The 19,499-nt window shown below is 40.0% G+C and overlaps 1 protein-coding gene across 4 annotated transcripts; it reads right to left on the reverse strand.

Annotated features, from left to right (window-relative positions):
• Positions 1 to 6,550: 6,550 nt before the first annotated feature.
• Positions 6,551 to 16,562, reverse strand: pecam1a (platelet and endothelial cell adhesion molecule 1a). Of its 4 annotated transcripts, XM_029438298.1 has the most exons (15): positions 16,385 to 16,558; positions 16,244 to 16,267; positions 14,348 to 14,641; positions 13,104 to 13,400; positions 12,766 to 13,026; positions 12,367 to 12,648; positions 11,466 to 11,762; positions 11,100 to 11,381; positions 10,432 to 10,570; positions 10,220 to 10,287; positions 9,990 to 10,043; positions 8,836 to 8,928; positions 8,693 to 8,749; positions 8,062 to 8,084; positions 6,551 to 6,925 (listed from the first exon to the last, which is right to left on the reverse strand). In XM_029438298.1, exons 1-15 carry the CDS (start codon positions 16,440 to 16,442, stop codon positions 6,749 to 6,751), a joined length of 2,406 nt encoding a protein of 801 aa, XP_029294158.1. In that variant the 5' UTR covers positions 16,443 to 16,558; the 3' UTR covers positions 6,551 to 6,748. The 4 variants fall into 4 exon arrangements, 3 of the variants coding, with proteins under 3 accessions (XP_029294158.1, XP_029294159.1, XP_029294161.1); XM_029438299.1 differs by lacking the exon at positions 9,990 to 10,043; XR_003832706.1 differs by lacking the exons at positions 6,551 to 6,925; positions 8,062 to 8,084; positions 8,693 to 8,749 and having other exon boundaries at positions 8,841 to 8,928; positions 10,220 to 10,283; positions 16,385 to 16,562.
• Positions 16,563 to 19,499: the final 2,937 nt, after the last annotated feature.

Below are 19,499 nucleotides of genomic sequence, written 5' to 3' on the forward strand. Positions count from 1 at the left end.
GTCCATATTCATTACCATTAGTTTACTTAACAAGGCACGCTGTCGGACGCTGTTTAATTTGACCAAAATCCAAAACCACATCAGTCAACATGCAATAATATATAAAGCAATGCAGGGATGGAATTCACTCATATTTCACAACAAAATATTATATATGGGTCTAAAAAAGAAGAAGCTAAAAGAGCATTACTAAAGAAGAAACTTAGTTAATAAGAATGTCTTGGCGTGTGAGGGTTTCATGGGCAGTGTCAATGTGTATTTTTCGTATTATCACCATGTAAACTGTGTGAACCCCAGAAAGAATAACTGCTGTGATGCAAAAGCTAATCTAAACAGAAAAACAAACAATCAAATCACAAACTAAATGAATATGTATTTATCTAAACCAGGCTATTCAAATAACATTCATGTTCAAACCTTTCTGGCCTTTCTTCCCCCCAGATTTAGATTTAGTTTGAGTGCTAAAACCCCATTAGAGTTTAAAGTCAGCAGCTAGAAGTGATTGTGTGTATTCTAATCTCCAGACGAATGTACATGAAATCAAATAAAACCTTTACCTCTGTTCAATTCATCTGTGTTTCAGGTCATATGAAGCGTTGGTATAAACGTAGTTTAAAATCATTAAAACAATAACAGGTGCAGACTGGTTGAGTGCTGCCCACTGGGAGTGTAAATGTGTTTTTTGTTCCAAGAGAAATAGAACTGCTCAGGCCATGTCTAAATATTGGCATAAGAAAGTACCCATGCACTTCTCGACTATACATAACTCCTCATAAACACATTACAGTCTAATATTTTCCAGTGACCCGTGAAACCCATAATTAAAAGGCTTCCAGTACAGCTTTGAATAAATAGTCTAATGAGAAGGTTCAAATCTTTTAGAAGAGTTATTTGTAAGCCATCCAGTAGACAAGAGAGAGAGCGGGGGAAGCTTCTGCCCCATTTAGAGACGCTACTGCTGACATTGACCAAGCATGAGGAACGCTGCCGGCAAAGAGGTAAAGGCTGTAAACAGGCGCAACAGCTGTCCGGGACACAGCGAGAGCGAGAGGGTTCAGACTTAACACAGAGGGGAGAGGGAGTAGCACCAAGGCTGGCTGTTTGTCTGCGGATAGGGTTACCTTTAGCTGAAGCCTGTATCCATGGAAAAGGAGGTCAGAGGTGAAAAGTTGTACATACGTGTGCCTAATGTGTTGATGCTCAATGAGGGCTTGTACCTACGCTGCCCCGCTGTGTGCTCCGGGCAGGTTGCACAAGGTTATGATGAATTAATGTCCTGGATCTGTGAGAGCTTAAGCAATTAAAGACGGAGGACATCGAGCAGGTGGATTTACTAAACCTAACCTTTACATACGAAGGACAATGGGGTATCACGCTGTCACACAATGGCATGCTGGAGCTGCCTGCAGCCTTGATTCAGCACAGTGATATGTGGCTGCTTGTCAATGACAAGAATAAAAAGCATACCGTATGTATAATAGCTTAGGCCTTGCTCTACTTATTTGATCTTTACTTCCAACATTTTCTAACCAGGAAACTGCTGTGTCAAATGCAGTATTACTTAAACACCAATGTTATATAACTTGCATACATAATTACCGTTCTTCTGTAATATCAATGCACTATTTAATCGCTTTAAGACACAAAGCTAGACTGCGCACGACTACAGGCAGTCGTCCCTAACGTCCCAGGAAGATTATTTATTGAGCCTCATCCAGTGAGGTATGTGGGAAGATAAATGAGCCATGCATATCATCGTTTTGATAAATAATTTCATAGGATTTCCAATTAATTTGATTGTAAGTTAGTTGGAAAGCTTGGCATTGAATCGAGGTCATAGTTTGCATAATGTATCAACCAGTTCACAGTTTAAAGCAAATATTCTGGAATAAATTGTGAAAATTAGAAACAATGATTACCAGTTTGCCTTTGGCTGAGTTATGTTTTTACCGGTCATTACAGGAACAGGTTTAATTAATTCAATGTGCTTGGGATTATGTAACTACTTATCTATGTAAGACATTAATAACACATTTGAGTGTCACTTTTCTTATCACTTCCTAGTCTTGTTGCATTATGTATGATTGGGTTGCTGATTAGTGTAGCTATGGAAATTAATGCATGTGGTTGTGGTGTTATCGTCATAATGATGAGAGTAATCGTTCCTCACATATACCCACTATACTATTATTGAATATGAAAAGAAATGCCTGTAATAAAACATTGAATAGAACACTTCTCGACTCATTTGTCTTCACAATTAGTTTTGCCTTTACAGTTATTAGGAAATTAAGACGTACTGCTGTACAACCAGTACTGTACTACTGTCTTCACTACATCTCACAGGGAAATGTTGTACTTTCACTGCACCACAATCATTTGAGAGCTTTAGTTATTGGTTCATTTGCAGATTAATATTCTTAAATACAAAACATACAAAGTCGAAGTCAATTAGTTGATTGACAGAAAATTAATTGCTTGAGCTTTTCCTTTAAATGTGATTTATTCTTATTTTAAAGTTTTATTTGAGAATTTAAGTAACTAGTTACTTTGCAGATTTAGATTATTGATACAAAATATACATCAACAAATAAATTATGATATATTGTTATAGGTTAAGATATCCAGCAAAAAAAACCTTTACTAACTGCAACATTAAAAAAGTGTAACAATAATGCATCAATAATTATGATTCTGACATGGGCCATTCTGCATGATGAGTAGTTTTACTTTGGTAAGTATATTTTGATGCAAATAATTTTGAATGTAGGACTTTTACTTGTAACAGTATTGGTGCCATCACAAACTGCCCTGTAACGTCGGTTAGACATGATATGGCTATTCTTCATGAACACAGCCTTACATACAGGAATGTGGACGATGCTGCAGGCTTTACTCGTATTACATGTACTGCACCTTCATTATGTATTAATACAAGAGTAGTAGTGCAGCATATGTGCACAATTTCAGAATTTTAGGAATGACATAATGTGAACACCAGACTAATTTAAGATAATGACATAGTGGCTGAGAACATCTCTAACGTTCATCTGCAGGAACAAGAAAGATGAAGTCTAGACGATGACCTCATTGCTGCATCTGAAGACCACAAACCGCACTGGCCCCATAAGGCCAAGTAAAGACAGGATATTCCCAGAATGCATTTCACGGGGGTCAATATGCTAATTTTAGCAGAGCAGCCAATGGCGGTTCAGGAGTGGTGCTCCAGATATGGGAGGAGCTGGATCGGGTTTCGTGGCGGGCACACGAACAGCGTATGTGCAGTAATAAAGAGCGGAGTCCTCTGCTGGGCCTGTAAAACACATCATCTATCACTTTTACAGTACAAAACCAAGCCCCTGTAGTTACCACACGAGAGGCACCATAAGCAGAGCCGGCCCTTCACATTAAGAGATATAAGCAGCTGCTTCAGGGCCGCCTGGTCTTTGGAAAATCCTTTTTTTTATGGCCAGAAAATGTAACTTCCTCAACAAAAACTGACCACATTTGATGACATTTTTGCCAACAAATAGTGACAAAACAATAAGCACAGAGACAGGCAAAATGGACACTTCAGACGGACTTAGATAGTAAGTAATTTACTGTCCCATCCAAATCTAAAAAAAAGAAAAACATTTTGCGGTAGTATTGGATAAGATAAGGTTAACATAATTAATGAAGAACTGGAAAAAGTACCTTCACAAGATATTTTGTGACAATTTGCCACCACTGCAGTCTATGATTTAAATTAAATGTTATATTTATATTTGGAGGTCAGTTTAAGAAATTATACTTATTTACATATTGGAACAGCCATGTGTTTTGTCCTAACGTGCCTTCATGGTGGATGTTTGAACCTGTTAGTGTGTCTGTACAAATGATTATATTTAGAGGTTCCTCATTATAAATCATATGGAATAGCACAAATGTACTTTAAACCCTCGTATATGAAATGTCAGTGTAAAAAAAATCAATTAAAATAACATTTAAAGAGAAAGTATTCAGCTCACAGTTGTTGCATTAGCATCATCATGTGACAGTACTACTCTGGTGGTGGGTGCCTACTTGTAACAGGAACTTTAAAAGGTATGTCGGGTACATGACCTCACACAGAAAGCTTTGGGAACGGTAGTAAATCCACCATCTTCCCCGCCTGACAGACAGTTATGATCTGAAGGCAGAACGGCACCATCCTTGGGCAAAGTGTTCGGTATCTGAAACTAGAATGCACTCAAAGCACTCTCCCCGGCATGTCTCTCACACAGTTTTGTTGCTGTTGCAAACACACGGGTTAAAACTAGTGTTATATAACTTTGTGGTTTTGTCTTTTTGTCAATTGCATCCAAAAATAAAGCAAGTTGAGGCTATGTTTTCACTGCCCACTGTGTAATTATACTCCAGCAGCCTATTTCTAACAACTCTGATAGTGTCTAAGTTACTGTCCTGATGTTCATGTAACACTATCAGTTGATCTCTAGAGCTCATTCTGTTCCCTCCTGTCAAGCGCAGACTCCTGGTTAAGTGATATGATTAATAAACCATGAGTCGTCTAAGATGTGGTGCTATCCTCACAGCAGGGGTGAGTTTTCATTTTTGGCACCTCAGGGCTGAAGTCACAGCCATTCATAGATGCCTCCGAGGAAAACACAGAGGCCGAGAAGCCCAAATATCATTCTGCATGTGAGAGCTTTGGGGGGCATGAGGGAAGGGAGCAAACCCAGGAAATATTGTATCACACCGCTGTCCCATATTGTGCTCTCTTTCGTGAAGCACAGCGTTGAACAAAGCTTAGAGGTGGAGGAGGAGGGGAGATCACACAGTTCTGTCAACTGGCATAACACACACTCAAGCATATGGAGCAGGCAGGCAGATAATGAAGATGAACAGTCAATACGTTTGTCGGTGCTAAGAATGGAGATGAAAGCGCGTGAGTCGTGGCAGGCTGTTGGTGTTAGCGGTGGTGTCAGGTTTTACAGATTCCCACATGGATTTGATCGCCTGTTCAGGGTTCCTAAGACCTTCCTGTCAAAACTCAAATCCTCATAATCCAGACTGTCGACAGCAGTTGCCGTGAACTGAGTGAACCCGATGTATGTACGCCTTCAAATTCAGATCCAGTGCAGCACCTTTGTAATTTACTCCTCTTGCCCCAGTTCACCTGCTGACAGGTGCAAAATGTCACCCACAGGTCTTTGAAAGAGGTCAGAGAATTTTGGAAAGTCATATACAAGTAAAACAAACAATTATGTAAAGTAAGTCTAAATGAAGACATGAAGAAAGAAACATTGTAATGCTTTGCTCTCACTCAGAAATAACTGAATAAATAAGGGATCCTTCAGGAAAGGTCGCCTCAGACAAAATGTTATATTCATGATAATCTAACACCAGCGCAGAAGCAGTCATTCAATAGAAAATTAAAGTCAAACAATTTGAAGAAGTCATCCTGGGCTTTGGGGAATTGTGGCATTTTATTTGATTTTGTATTTACTATTTTCAAACATTTTATAGGTTAAATTATTCAATTAATCTAAAAAAAGAGACCAACAGCTATTTTAGTCCCATCCGACCGACTTTAACATATAACTCTAACACGCAGGCCAAGTTGTTACATTTAATACAAAGGAAAAGTACAGAATAACTAGTAATATGAACACAATATTAATGTTGATCTATATTAATGATGTACTGTATATAAAGTTTAACATATGCATGCATGAATGCGTGTGTGTGTGTGTGTGTGTGTGTGTGTGTGTGTCTAGGTTATTCATAATGTGAACCTGTCCTTCAGGTTGTGTCATGTTGATACATATTGGGAAACAAGATCTGCATCGTCTCCTTCTCCTCTGAGCTTTTTAGTTTTGAAAGGTTATTAAGCTCTTTAAAATCTGAAGTTACAGAGTTGAACTTGTTAAAGTAAATGTTCCTTATTTTAATGAATGTTTTTAGATTGTGGGATCAAGTGCATTTCTGTCTGTGATTGGTGTTGGGAGACGGTTCAGAGTGTGTCTGAGAGGAGGTCGGAGCAACACAAACTCACATTATGTTCTGAGCTAAGAGTTGGATGTAAAGTGTCACTTAAAGTCTGAGTTCATGCCAATTATTAATGTGCATTATCATCCTCTGCTGCGTTGAGTTTAGCAAGAGATTTTTCTGCGAAACATTTCTGGTGTAGGGGACCTTGAATCAGTTCATGTTATATCACTCAATTAAAGCTTAGATAATGGAAAATGAAAGTGATATCTGTGATGAAGTTGATGCTGGGACAAACAGTGAAAGCCCTCCTGGCAGTGAGCGAGATCACAGCCAGATGGCACTAAGTTTCCACGCAGCGCGGCCTGAAGTCTGTCCTCTAGCGGTTTCAACAGAAAGCACTGATTCTCACACAGCCGATGAATGTAGTATCACTACCCTGCTCACTTCAAAGACAACTCTTTCTATTCATATTCTGTCTCCACTGTCACCAGTGGAAGGATACAGACTTGAAAGTCTTTTCCTTTGCGGCCACAACACACATCCTCTCTGTGTTCTGGAAAGACAACGACTAGAGAAGGACACTTCACAAAAACATTTTATTTGCCCTTCAAAGACAAAGCAAGTGAATTTACAGCATATGATGTTTCTTACAAAGTGTTACAAAAACACAAAAAGTACATAAATGCTTAGAGCTGTTTAAGGTCTTTCAGAATAAAAGTCTCCAGCTGCATTAACGAGCCGGATAAATAAAAGAATAAATATTCTTGTTGGTCAGTTAACAGTCTGGCATCGGTTCGTGTTTTCCTTCCCCGAGGTCAGCGGTGTTGATGTGAACACTGTCGTCGTCAATCTCATCTAAGTGGTCATCCTGGACACTGTGGTGGTCACCATGGTTACCGCGGTCACTGTGGTGATCCGTATCATGATTCAGCTGTGCGTACTCCACTGACCCCTGTGACGAGGGACCAAACAATGAGGTGTGAGGATTATGTGGAGAAACAATAGGGGCTGCATCACTGCACTGATTGTGTTTGTTTGTATTTGTATGTCAACTCGCTCGTCTTGAACAGAAATAAACAAATCAATGAGAATATGCAGATAATCAAGAACAGTGCAGAGCTGTCCATAATCATAACACTTTATTTTACAAATCTGTTATTTCCTGAAAATGTCATAACCATTTCTAGTTATTTTAGTGGAAAAAAAATTATGTAATTAGTTTGAACTATAGGGAAACAAGGGGAGGACAATGCTTGTGTGTACAAAATGTCATGGCAATCCATTCAATAGAACAAATGCCACAAATGTCAACCTCATGGTGGCACTAGACTAGAGGAAAAGTGAGGGGATCACCGTCACAGTGGGATTGTCCACAATGAATGTACAAAATGTCACTGCAGTCCATCTAATCGTTGCAGATATTTTTCAATATTTCAATCTGGACCCATGTGGTGAATCATTGCCAGGTGGAAAATGATCGTGCAAATACGATAATTATCGCACATCTGGAAACTCTGTGTCCGACTGACAATGTTATCACAAGAGGAACGTGGCGAGCATGGCTAAAACAAGCCAACGTTGTGAGAAAGTTGTTATTTTAGGTAGATGAGTTTAAAAGCAGTTGTTGATTTCCAGAGGAATTACCTTGGAAAAAGAAATGTATAATAATTCATCAACTATAGGAAACGTTACCCTTCATACATGTGCAACTGTATGTTTCTCTGTAGACGCATTTTTAAATGTTCAGTTGACCTACTGTGCACTGACTGATTGATTATCCACTTCATTCACTGAATTAAGTAATTGGAGTGGAACAATTGAACATAATTTGTGCCAAATTGCATAGTTATATCCAGGAGACTTATGTACATATTATTAAATGATCAAAAATGTACATAGCCGTAAAATAAAGCATTAGCGAGTGTTTTAATTTGGATATAACATTCACATGCTACGTGGTTACTTGTCTACAAACAATAGAAACTGACTCTGGAGGTTTCTCTGAGCAAAGACAGATTTATGAGTGTGCAGCTGCCTATTCGTAGTGTGTGCATGCACTGTACGTGTGATGTGTGTGTTTGCACTTACACCATCGGCCTGCTCTGGAGCACCTGCAAAAACAAATGCAGAGGAGAAGCACAGGAAACAAAAGGAGACCAAGGATTAAAGGAGGGCTTGTATAGTCATCAGCACTCCCATGAACAGCTCCAACATCCCAGGAAACTGTGATCTTATCATGTGGCAGACATTCACACTAACATTTACGGTCTTTATCTACAAGCAAGTCTCATCTTAGAGCAAATAGAGCAAAAAACAAGTCTATTACGTTGTTTCCCTTTACTTTTGCTGAATCTGTGTTTGTATCACTACAGCTGACATTCAAACATTTAAGAGTTATTAGGAGCCAATGACCGAACAATGGATGAGAGTTTCCCCATGAATATGAAACAATGGAGCAGGTTTCTCACTTAGTTTTAACGGATGTACACATTGTTTGGCTCTTATTGTTATAACAGGAAGCTCTTTGACGAAAGCAGGAAGTGGACACCTGGAGACTAGGCCTTCTGTTTTAATGGGACATTCTTTTACGAACAATGCAAATGTTTACAGTTGGAGCTGATCCTGTTTCCTGGCGCTTTTCTCTTTTAAACGTCAGCCAGTGGCCTAATTTCTCTCACCGCATAACATCAGTGGGATTTGAACAGGATGCTAGTCGTACCTTGCTTGGAGTTCCGCACTTCGCTGTACACCGTGTCTGTGCCCTTTTTCACTGGCTCTGTCAACAACAAATACGTAATTGATTTTTTTGACAGTGTTCAAAGTTATTACAGTAATAATAATACAATTCAGAGGCAGTCTCACCTCTGGTAGGGTCTGCCTGTCTGGTCTGCACCTCAGTGTATTGAGGTTCTGGCGGCTTTTCTGGAGCGGTCACACTACTCTGGTCTTCAGACTCTGCAGTACAATACAGTAGCAAGCTGAAGGTCAACCTTTATAGCATTTCATATTCATTTAAATGAAACAATATAGCAGTCAAATTAGGTAATATTTAAAGGATGATGCTGGTGATATTCTATATTTTTCTTTCTTTCTCTTTTCTTTCTGACAATGTTAATTTTATTTTCGTTTTTTTCTTCTTCCGCAAACAGGACAGGAAAGGTCAGATCTTAACACATTGGGTGATTAAAACTACAGGGCAAAAACATGCACTGGGTACAGTGTAAAAGGAAAAGCAAAGGTTCGATCCAAAGGTGTGGGATGTGTGTATTCGAGGTGCTGGGCAGTCTGTTCTTGTGTAAGTGTGTGTAAATGCGAGTGTCTCTTAACAGAGATGTTATTCTCTCATGTACAGCTAACAGCTGTGCACTGTCCCTATCAAATAAATAAGTATGTACTTTATTTTATGTATTGTCTACTTGGTCAAAATCTGATATAGCTTAAATGTTGTCTACTATTACACACTGTTGCACTAGGTGACATGTCCCTTTGTTAGGCTATAATAAATACTGACACTTTGACTTAAGCAAAATACTTTTGGAGAAAGAAGAACTTTGTTTACCGTGCATTATAACATTTGACTGCTGTTTACAGAGCAACTGTGAAGATGGAAGAGAGACAGATTGCTGCTGCGATGAGCTGAAACCCTCCCATGAGGGAGTACAAAGACATTAATCGTCGTGCAATCACTTGTCATTGTACCGCTCTCAAAGTTGGGATTTCTGGTTAGTACTTCTACTTGTGCTCCGTCAGACAAACAGGCCATTAATGTGATAAACCCCCACTGCCGCATAACCATGCGCTAATCGTCACAACACCTGATTTGGTGTGAATGCAGCCTAAATCCCACATACATCGTCCTGCAGCTGTAAAAACTCACTAATGCACCAAATGTGTAAATGCTAAAAACTGCAGTGACACAGAGTGGAAGTCAGGAATTATTGAAAGACAGACTTACACATTTTGCTCTATTCATGGGATTTGTTGAAAAAAGCGTTACAAACTGTCTACACACTCACCAGAGCCTGATGCATGTTCACTCCAAACACTCTTTCCTATCATGCCTGGAGTGACTATACAGACACAAAACAGCACCAGTCTCAGTTGTTGAATCAGTACAATCTACAACACTACTTTCATGCTTTAAAAAGAAAAGCAAACAAAGAAAACATTTGAAAATTAATTTACTAAATCATATTTTGTTCCTAAGAACAACTTGTAGCTCAGTATTTGTATCAGCAAACTTTACCATTAGCCGCCTCATTGACCTCTGCCTGGGTGAGGCTCAGCCGCTCCGCTTTGGTGCTGGCTGACTTCCTGAGAAGAAGTGGACACAAAACACAATCAGCTTTTTAAAACAGGAAACTGTATGGGCGTCACCATACCTCCTACTCTCGGTACTCAAATGTCTTCACCTTCGAAACACAGATTTTTGATAAGAACATGAGCAATATTACTTACACTGACAGCTCACCAGTTCTTTTCCTCTTGAATAGAAGCAGACGTCTTTTAAAGGCCACAATGAGGATCAATGCCAGTATGAGCAGGACGAAGAAGATGATCACAGCGATGAGACCTTTCTTCCAGCCGGCCATCTTCACTGCAGAATATATTCAAATGAAATATATGGATGGGTAAAAATTATAATTTTATTATAAAACACAGCATTCAAAATGTTCCCAGAGAAGCTCAGACATTTCTGCATAACGTAGTTATAACCTTTCACATCTGGGTATGCATATATGTAATCATTTCATTTCCTGGTCCACACAGAGATGAGTGTTTTCATTTCAGCACATACTTTAAATTACCTAAGTATTTATTATTTTATTTAATAATATTTGTGGGTCTATACTTCAAAGTCATTATGATTTAATTATTTATAGTTGGTCTGTGAGTATTCTTATAAATTATTTATGAAATATCTTTATGAAACTCATAATATTTCATGTTTCCAAATAATAACTGAGAAGCTTGTCAAACTCAACATGTCATTTGCGTTTGAATTGACTTTGTATGTAATCGTGCCGGGTGAAAAACTCCTATTCACATTGGCCCTCACAAAGATAGACATTCAAGAAACACACCCGTGACCATCATCTCTGCTATTAACTGAAGATAAATCACACCTCCGATCATGACAGTGTGGCTTTGTTTGGTTTCGTTGACCAGGTTTGTGCTCACACAGTAGTATCCCCCTCGGTGCTCCCCTCTGACATTTCTGATGCTGTAGGATCCTTCCAGTTCATTGGCGGTCTGGAAGGCGAGAGCTGCCTCTGTGTCAGTGTGGTACCACGTGAAGCTGATTGGAAGAGTGCCTCTCTGAACAGAACAGACGAGAGTCACGTCCTGCCCCTCGGAGATGCCCCCCGCGCCGGGCAGCATGGTCAGCACTGGTTTAGACACAGGCTCTGCATGTGGTAAAATGTAAGGTTAGACCTGCAGCTCACCATGTTACCCATCAATTAGTTTCAATAAGTCGTCATCTAACACACCTATGATGATTGAACGAAGCAGCTGCTGCCCTAATCCTGTCATGGGAGCTCTGTTTTGACTGTTTTTCACGTGGCACAGGAAGCCATTTAAGTCTGAAGTCTTGTAGATGGCTGAGGAGTTAAAGATGGCTCGTTCCCCGGGCTTGCTCACCACGATGACCTCATTCCGCCTTTCAGGGGTGTGCAGGGTGTAGACGATGGGCAGGGTGCCATTGTCGCTGTGACAGAGCAGCTGGAAGCGCTTTCCCAAGACCAGCGTACCCCCCACCACACTCAGCATGGGTTTTGAAACAGGAACTGGGGATAAGATAAATAGCTTGTTAGTCAGTGCAACAGAGAAGAACACGACACAGATAAACAAGAATGTACAGCCGTGCCAGAAGCTCTGTGAGGCGGTACTTAGAGCTATGAACGCTAATGTCAGCATGCTCACTTTCGTTTGAAATGTTTTAATATATAAAAAACATAATGTCTTTGTATATTTTGCAAGCAATTGCTGTATCTCATTTTTCTTTCTCTTATGTACTTTAAGTTATTTTCTTGGTTGTACATGTTGTGTATTAACATCAATACAAATGTTATCACAAAAAAAAAAAAAAACATAATGTCAAAAGGAAAACAACAATAATTACAACAATACATTAAATACTTAAAAAACATAATAATAATAATAATAATAATAATATTACTAATATTAGCAATAATACTACAACTTTTTTTATTATTTCACCTACAAAATGTTCTTATCAAAGAAGAACAGGTTCTAGGGTACGCATATCCCAAAAACTTTTATAGCTGCTGGATCAAAACAAATCGAAGGATCCGCACACTGTATTAAAATATCTGCCACCTCTAACCCAAAACCAGCAGCATGCTCGAGTTTATGCATTTCATAACTCACCTTTCGCTTTCACAACAACTTTTTGGCTCTCTTTTACAAAGCTGTGAGTAACAGAAGCAGCCTGGGCTTTGCAGGTGTAGTTTCCATTTTTAGAAGGGTGTGCCTTAGTGATATATGTATCTGCACAGGGGAGTTTGACGTTATCTTTGTAGATGGAGAATTTAATGCTATCGTTGCTGATGCTCTCGGGAACATAAATGGAGACAGAGCAGGTCAGTTTGAAGCGGTCTCCCTCAAATATGTCCATGGGATTCACTGTCAGTCGTGGCTTTGAAAACAGCTCTGTTAAAGTGGGACAGCAAAAATATAATCAAGCATTATACAGCGATGCATATGTGGTATACATAAAACTTAATGTCGTATTAGACATTTCACAACATAGAGTTAATCAGTTCTTGCCTTTGACTGTGATCGTTTTATAGGTTTCTTTCTGCACATTGCCCGACTCTGCCTTGCACACGAGCTCCCCAGAGTCGCCTTCTTGTGCGGTGAATAGATAACTGAGGCTGACGGGGGCTTGCTTTAGGATCCTCCTGTCCCTCGTCAGGAATACTTCAATGTTCTTCGGTGGATTCACCACTTTACAGACCACCTCTATGATCACACCCTCATAGACTTCCGTGGCGGGCAGCACATTCATGATCGGGGAAATGTGAAGTCCTGCAAGACACAATTTAAGAGAGTCAATCGCACATCTGATCTTTGCTTGGAGACATAACAGCTCTTGCACTAATCACCTTTGACTACTACTTGAATCTCTTTGCTGCTTTTGGAGCGTCTGGCCCCAGAGACCAAATTGACTTCATAGTCACAGTACAGGTGGCTGTCTCCAATGCTCCTCAGGACCAGAGTGGTCTCTGACGAGTTCCCAGTGGGCGCTGGCTGCTTTATCTTTAGAGAGTCTCCGTTTCTAAATCTCTGGAAAAAACGGAAGTTGAGGGATCCTTTCTCCTCCGGAGCACTGCAGGTGGCGATGAACTCCTCACTCTCATAGGGTGTAGTCTTATTCAAATACAGAATGGGGGTCTGCAGGCCTGGGGAGAGGAAGACCCAATAGAACAGTTGAAAGTAAAGCAATTACTCTATATGCTGATGTTGTTTGTTCAGATTTAATAGTATGAGCTGCCTGGGTATGAGGTGTGAGAAAAGTTGGTATTGCCAGAACTTTCTCAAATTACCACTAACAATGAGAATGAACTAAAAACGTGTGTGTATTTAAATTCCTCATAATAATTTCAAAAGTTCTCTCAAAGTCAAAAAGTTTCTTAAAATGTAACAACATGGTCCAGTGACTGCAAAGGTCTTAGTTTCAGGTGACTCATGAAAACATAGTTATGAATATTATATTCAATTTCTGCTAATAGTTCCCCCTAAATCATTCACACTGGACTTTTAAAAGAAATTCTAACATCTAGAATTTTAATGCCAGCAGTTGTGACGCAAGAAAATACAAAACTCACGTTATTATTTTTACAGCATCTACAATACAACATGTTTGCTAATTGTTTGTGCTTTTCAGCTGCTTCCCACCAAATGTCTAAAATGGAAGATTACCTGAACACAACACCAAGGACATATTTTGACAATTATGGCATTTTTCGAGGCCTAACATTTACAAAACAATAACGCGGCCAGAATAGTTCACTGTAATAGATATTTAACTCAATAACGTTTTAGGTGTGTGAAAATGCTTATTTATACTGCAGAAGGCAGAAAATGAGTCTAAAGCGTTCTGTCATGCTGTGGAAAATTGGTGGCAATATTGTCAATTATTCATCAATTGGGAAACAAAATACCACTGGTTATGTCCAACTAGATTGTGTTAACTTTTCCCCAAATAGGGACACATTTCAGATATATTGTAACATTGTTCATGTTATACTAGCCATGTCAGACACAAGCAATAACAACAAACTAATCTTACCAACTAAAAACAAATAATCCCTGGAGTGTATATATATATATATATATATATATCTACCTGTGACGTTGAGTTTTTGGCTGTAGCTGGCTTTGCTCTTGTCTTTGACTGTGACGCGACACTCATAACTTCCAGAATCAGCTGCCCGGGCCGGGTTGAGTTCATAATCGATTAAGTCTTTTCCGGTGGTAGAGGAGTCGATGAGAACGTCGTCCCGTGTGAGCTGGAAAGTGTGTGTCAGGTGAGGGATGTTGTCATGACTGACTTTGACCTCGCAGCGTAGAATCACAGGTGTCCCGCTCAGAACTGTGCTGTTGGGTAGGATCATAAGGCCAACGGTATCTATAGTGTATGCTGTGAGTCCGAATGTCATACACACACACACACACACACACACACACACACACACACACACACACACACACACACACACACACACACACACACACACACATACAGACACACAAACATGCACAAGAAATAAATAATTAGGATTGCATGTCTCGTTTATGTGAACGCAACATTAGGGACTGATGATTATACAATACAACAGTCAGGGTCTATTATTCTCTGCACAATAAAGGTGAAGTCTGAAGGAAGGCGCTCCCTGGCCTCCAGCCGTCTAGACAGTAAGCAGGAGCTGCTGAAGGAAGGAAAAAGCTACAACAAACAGCGTCTGACCCTCTGCGCCCCCGTGGGAGAGCTGTGTTGATTTATCCCAGCTTCTGCTCTCCCTCAGCAACAAAAGCACGGTGTAACCTGCCTCAACAGCCACGAAACAATCACTTAGTCCACAACCTCAAAGTGCTGCTGTTAGTTTGGGCTCAGTGATGTAGAGCAACTGAGGCAGTAAATTGCTTTGCTAACTCAGTCGCTGTAGAAGTAGTACATATGTAGAGAGAGTTCATTCAAAGCTCTGGAAAAAAAGCTGTAGACCGTGCAATTTAAATTATTTAGTCAAAGAATACATGAAGGTACTGCAAATTTAAAAGAACTGTTCAAACATTTTTAGAAATACAGTTATTTGTTTTCTTGCCAAAGGTTCATTGAGAAGATTGATACCACTCTGTTTGCTAAATATGAAGCTACAACCATTAGCTGGTTAGTGTAGCTTAGCACAAAGACGAGTCTGGTTCTATCTAAAGGTAACACAATCAATCTGCTAGCACCTCTAAAGCTCACCAACTAATACTTTAGTCCTACATTTTGCATATAACTATAAAAAACGATTATTCGCTATTTTACAGGGGTTGTGTGCCAGACTATTTCTTAACCAGGAGCAGTGTCTGCTACTTTACACTAACAACAAGACTTCAGGTAAACTAGTGAGCTTTAAGAGGTGCTGGTAGGCAGATTTAGTTACCTTTGAACCTTGACACCAGCCAGCTGTTTCCATCTCTTTCCAGTCTTCATGCTAAGTTGAGCTAACCGCCTGCTGGCTGTAGTCTTGTATTGAGCGGACACACATCAGAGTGGTATCAATCTGTTCATTTAACTCTCGGCAGGAAGTGTGCATTTCCCAAAATGTCCAATTATTCCGTTAAGACACTGCCTGCCTTCAAAGCCATCTAGCTAGGAGCTTCAGATAAACACTGACACAAGAAGAAAACAAGAAGAAATAGGCATTTACATTTAAATACATGCTGTTTGAAAGCTATTCAAATTTTGGGAGGTTCATTCAAACTCATACTGATTTGAAACTCAGCTTCACCTGTGACAACTAAAAATAGCTTCAATAGATTTCACCAAAGACTTGAAAAAATCAAGGAGGCCATGAGTGCATGCTACAATGCCCATTTTCTGCAAAAAATAACTGTGCGAGGTAAAAATAGCTTTCTTGTCTAATACAGCAAGGACTGGATAACCTGAAACTGTCTCAACGCTGGAGAAACTACACCCGCCTAGACCAATTATTAAACAAGGTTTAAAAATACAGCATAATGTAGTTCTACTTACATGACTGTCCTCTGGCATACTGCCCTGTGTTTGGAGAAAAGCAGAGAACAAGAAAGAAAAAACAGAAGTGAGAATCAGGAGATTAGGTTTAACCGGGATAACATCCTTTATCCTCTAAGCAGCACAACAGTGGGTCCTTACAGAAGTGTAGGAGGCAGGTGAGAAGCAGCAGCAGCAGGTTAGGGGGTCTGGAGTCCATCCTGAGTAATGGTGCTGTAAGATTAAAATACAGCTGCAGAGGGCCCACGAGACAGAGGCCAGGAGGGCAGTGAGATGGAAGAGGGAGTGCTGTAGGAAGGGAGAGGTGGAGTGTGTGGTGGACAAACTTATGTTTTTCTGGGCACTGGTGATAAGATGAGGAACACCCCCTTCCTCTTCTTATCATACACACTGCTGCTTGACTAACCAGGAAATGGCTTCTACTTCCTCAAAAATCTAGCATTTGCCGTTTTTGTATTAGAGTGTGACAGAAGTGGAAATTCAACAATTATGCACAAGAGCCCTTCTTAGTTTTTCCTCACCATGGATCCGATAAGGGTGTTTCTTACACCAAAAATAAAAAAACTGAGAAAAGTCTTGATGAATTGAAGTTAATGGGGGCCGTGTTTAACAACAGCAAAACTATTTATTAAAATTGTAATTTATCCAGTCACACGCTCACTACTTCACAAATGAATATTTTGGAGGTGAGGTGAAGTATTCTTTTAATATGTACGACAACCATTTTGAGCTATTCAATTAGTAAAAAAAATTAATATTCGAGACTGGACTGTTGCTCTCCAGATCAAACACACCACCTTACACCACATACTTAATCCTCTCCTCCTCCAGTGCTCTGGTGAAACCTGTGAGATGAAGCTATGAGCCACTGAATCATTTACAGGATACAAACTAAGAGATGATTTATACATGATCAAGTGTTTGGGCAATATGGGGAGAAGTACACAACATAAGAGAATGTCAGATTAATTATGACTACAATTTGAGATGTCAATCCTGCACTTAATTTACTATCCAGTCGATTAGAAGAAAATACTTAAGTAGGCAGGCGTTATTGTTGGACGAGCGTAGATTAATCTCATACCAAATATTGTAGTTGTCACAGATGTTTCCCCATCAAATTAAAAGCCTTGAGCTATGGTGTTCCTCTGGGGGAACAGTCACTTTACTCAACACAGTATATTCCCCACAATATCACAGGCAATATGCAGAATGTCAATATCAGAGACTGCAATGGGAATTTAGGCTTTTGATGTCCCTCTGTCACAAATGCACACATATTTTATTACTGAGAATGAGGTTGCATTTATTTTTAAATCCCAGATGTAAAGTATGCAATGCAGCATCATGCAGCATCATGCAGTCCTTAACTGTGACCACTAAGAGCTGCTGAAGACTAAGAGGAAAAGGCTCGGCTCTGCGGCTTTATCTGCAGAATGTTCCCACTCGCTTTCATCTGTGCCACATTTTACAAACAACAAATGTTTTCAGGCTGTACAGAAGTGCATTTCATCTTCTACAGAGCTGCTGCAGAGGTGACCTTGATGGGAGACCGCCATGTTATTCCAACACACAATGTGCTATCTGACTAATGCTACTAACACTGCAAACCATGAATGGTGCCAGTCAGCACCAGGCTCAGGCTGTTTCCTGAAGCTTGTGTTGGTTATAAGCACACAATAAGTTCCACAGACTAGTTAACACGAAGCATTTCTAGCAAACTACTGTAAGTGATGGTGATGGCGTTTGGAATTGTGTCCATCAGAGTTCAATCTGCTTTCTAAAGAGCATTTAAAAATCTAAGAGCACATACAGTAGGGTGTTGTTCTAAAATGTGCTTCCCATTTTCATCCAACAAGGCAAAGTTGTTTTCATTCAGACAGTTATTATGTACTCTGTCCTCTCAAAGCTCATCATCAGATCCAGGTCGGCATTAGTATACATAACATTACTTTGCCAAACGTCTGCCGCAATTAATTGTTTCTCTCTCAACATTAATCAGACATATACACCCAATTACACGACCCACTTTGAAAGTTGTGTGTACCTGGTGAGTATTGTGATGTGGATCATGCCAACAGGTCCGTGTCCTACACGAGCAATCGTCCAACAGCGTTAGACATGTGATCGTTTTTAGAGGGATCGTACCAACAGCCTATTCTAGGAAATAACAGCCCCTCATAACTGAGCTCACTGCTGTGGACAGCTCTGCTTATGCCCAAATCTGCTCACCTCCTCATTGCAACTGAATTAGCATTAGTTAGAGATCCGTAGAGAGGGTTAGAGTTTCATTGTACAACAGTGGGCAACACACTTGGGGGTGGAACACAGTTTTGAGGCTGGTTTGGCTGCGTTAGAGGTGGACAACGGTAATGATGTGATAACTTGACATTATGACCTGCAATTATTTTGTCTTGTCGACAGCTTGATTTCTCCTCTTAAAATGCAGCTCACTTCTAAAACTGACTTATTCTGCTGGATGATATCACATGCATGTGTTTACTGTATTTTCTAGCGGTGACTCTGTATCGTCAATTATTGAACAATTCTCTGTCAAAAGTTGTGTGGGGAGAAACAGCTGTTTGTGGCTTGCAGCTTATTCCCACACAAACAAATTAACAAACCAACAGAGTAGCCGTTGATCTGAAACCACAGCTAAGAGAAAGTCACATGTCTCTCGGCCAATCATTTTTGTTGTTTTTACTATTTTTATATAGATACATAACGCTCAAACAGAGGGGATCAGTGAGCAAAACCTCCTGAAAATCATTATTCGACGACAGGCAAGACTTGACCAATCAGATTCACCGATGTAAATTCTTAGTTGGGGACACCCCTCGTATTTTCATGACTGTACACAGTGTGTTGCATTGAAGGAGTGATTGATGGTGGCCATGGTAGTACCATTGACATCGTCAGTTCTCGGTGGGTCTATGGCGGCGGCGTGATTGATGTCTTCGCCCTGGGCTTCATCCTGCCAGCCAAACAGGCTCTGCTGCACATTGTAATATGGATCCCAGCGTGTTGAGATTCAACCACTGCAATGATGCATATCAACGCGAACAATATTGCCTCTTCCAGAGATGACGCCAGAGACAACACAAGCTCCAGCTTTCTGAATAAAAGAGGGTTTCTGTGCGTAAAAACTAAACAGAATGAACTGTGCTGATGTTTTTCTGAATTACACAAAGACATTTTATCATAACACATGTCTTAAGAGGAGGAGAAAATGAAGGGATGAGTAAAAAACTAATTT

The sequence above is a fragment of the Cottoperca gobio genome, chromosome 8 (assembly GCF_900634415.1).
Source record: "Cottoperca gobio chromosome 8, fCotGob3.1, whole genome shotgun sequence".
Lineage (NCBI taxonomy): Eukaryota > Metazoa > Chordata > Actinopteri > Perciformes > Bovichtidae > Cottoperca > Cottoperca gobio.

What these genes read in the sequence shown, in the direction of transcription:
- pecam1a (XM_029438298.1), bottom strand. Translation starts at nt 16,442, where the DNA reads ATGGACTCCAGACCCCCTAACCTGCTGCTGCTGCTTCTCACCTGCCTC. An exon ending in AGTTGTTGTGAAAGCGAAAG is followed by an intron (nt 11,763 to 12,366) that starts GTGAGTTATGAA and finishes TCTTATCCCCAG; the next exon opens with TTCCTGTTTCAAAACCCATG. An exon ending in AGAACTGGTGAGCTGTCAGT is followed by an intron (nt 10,288 to 10,431) that starts GTAAGTAATATT and finishes ACTTCTTCTCAG; the next exon opens with GAAGTCAGCCAGCACCAAAG.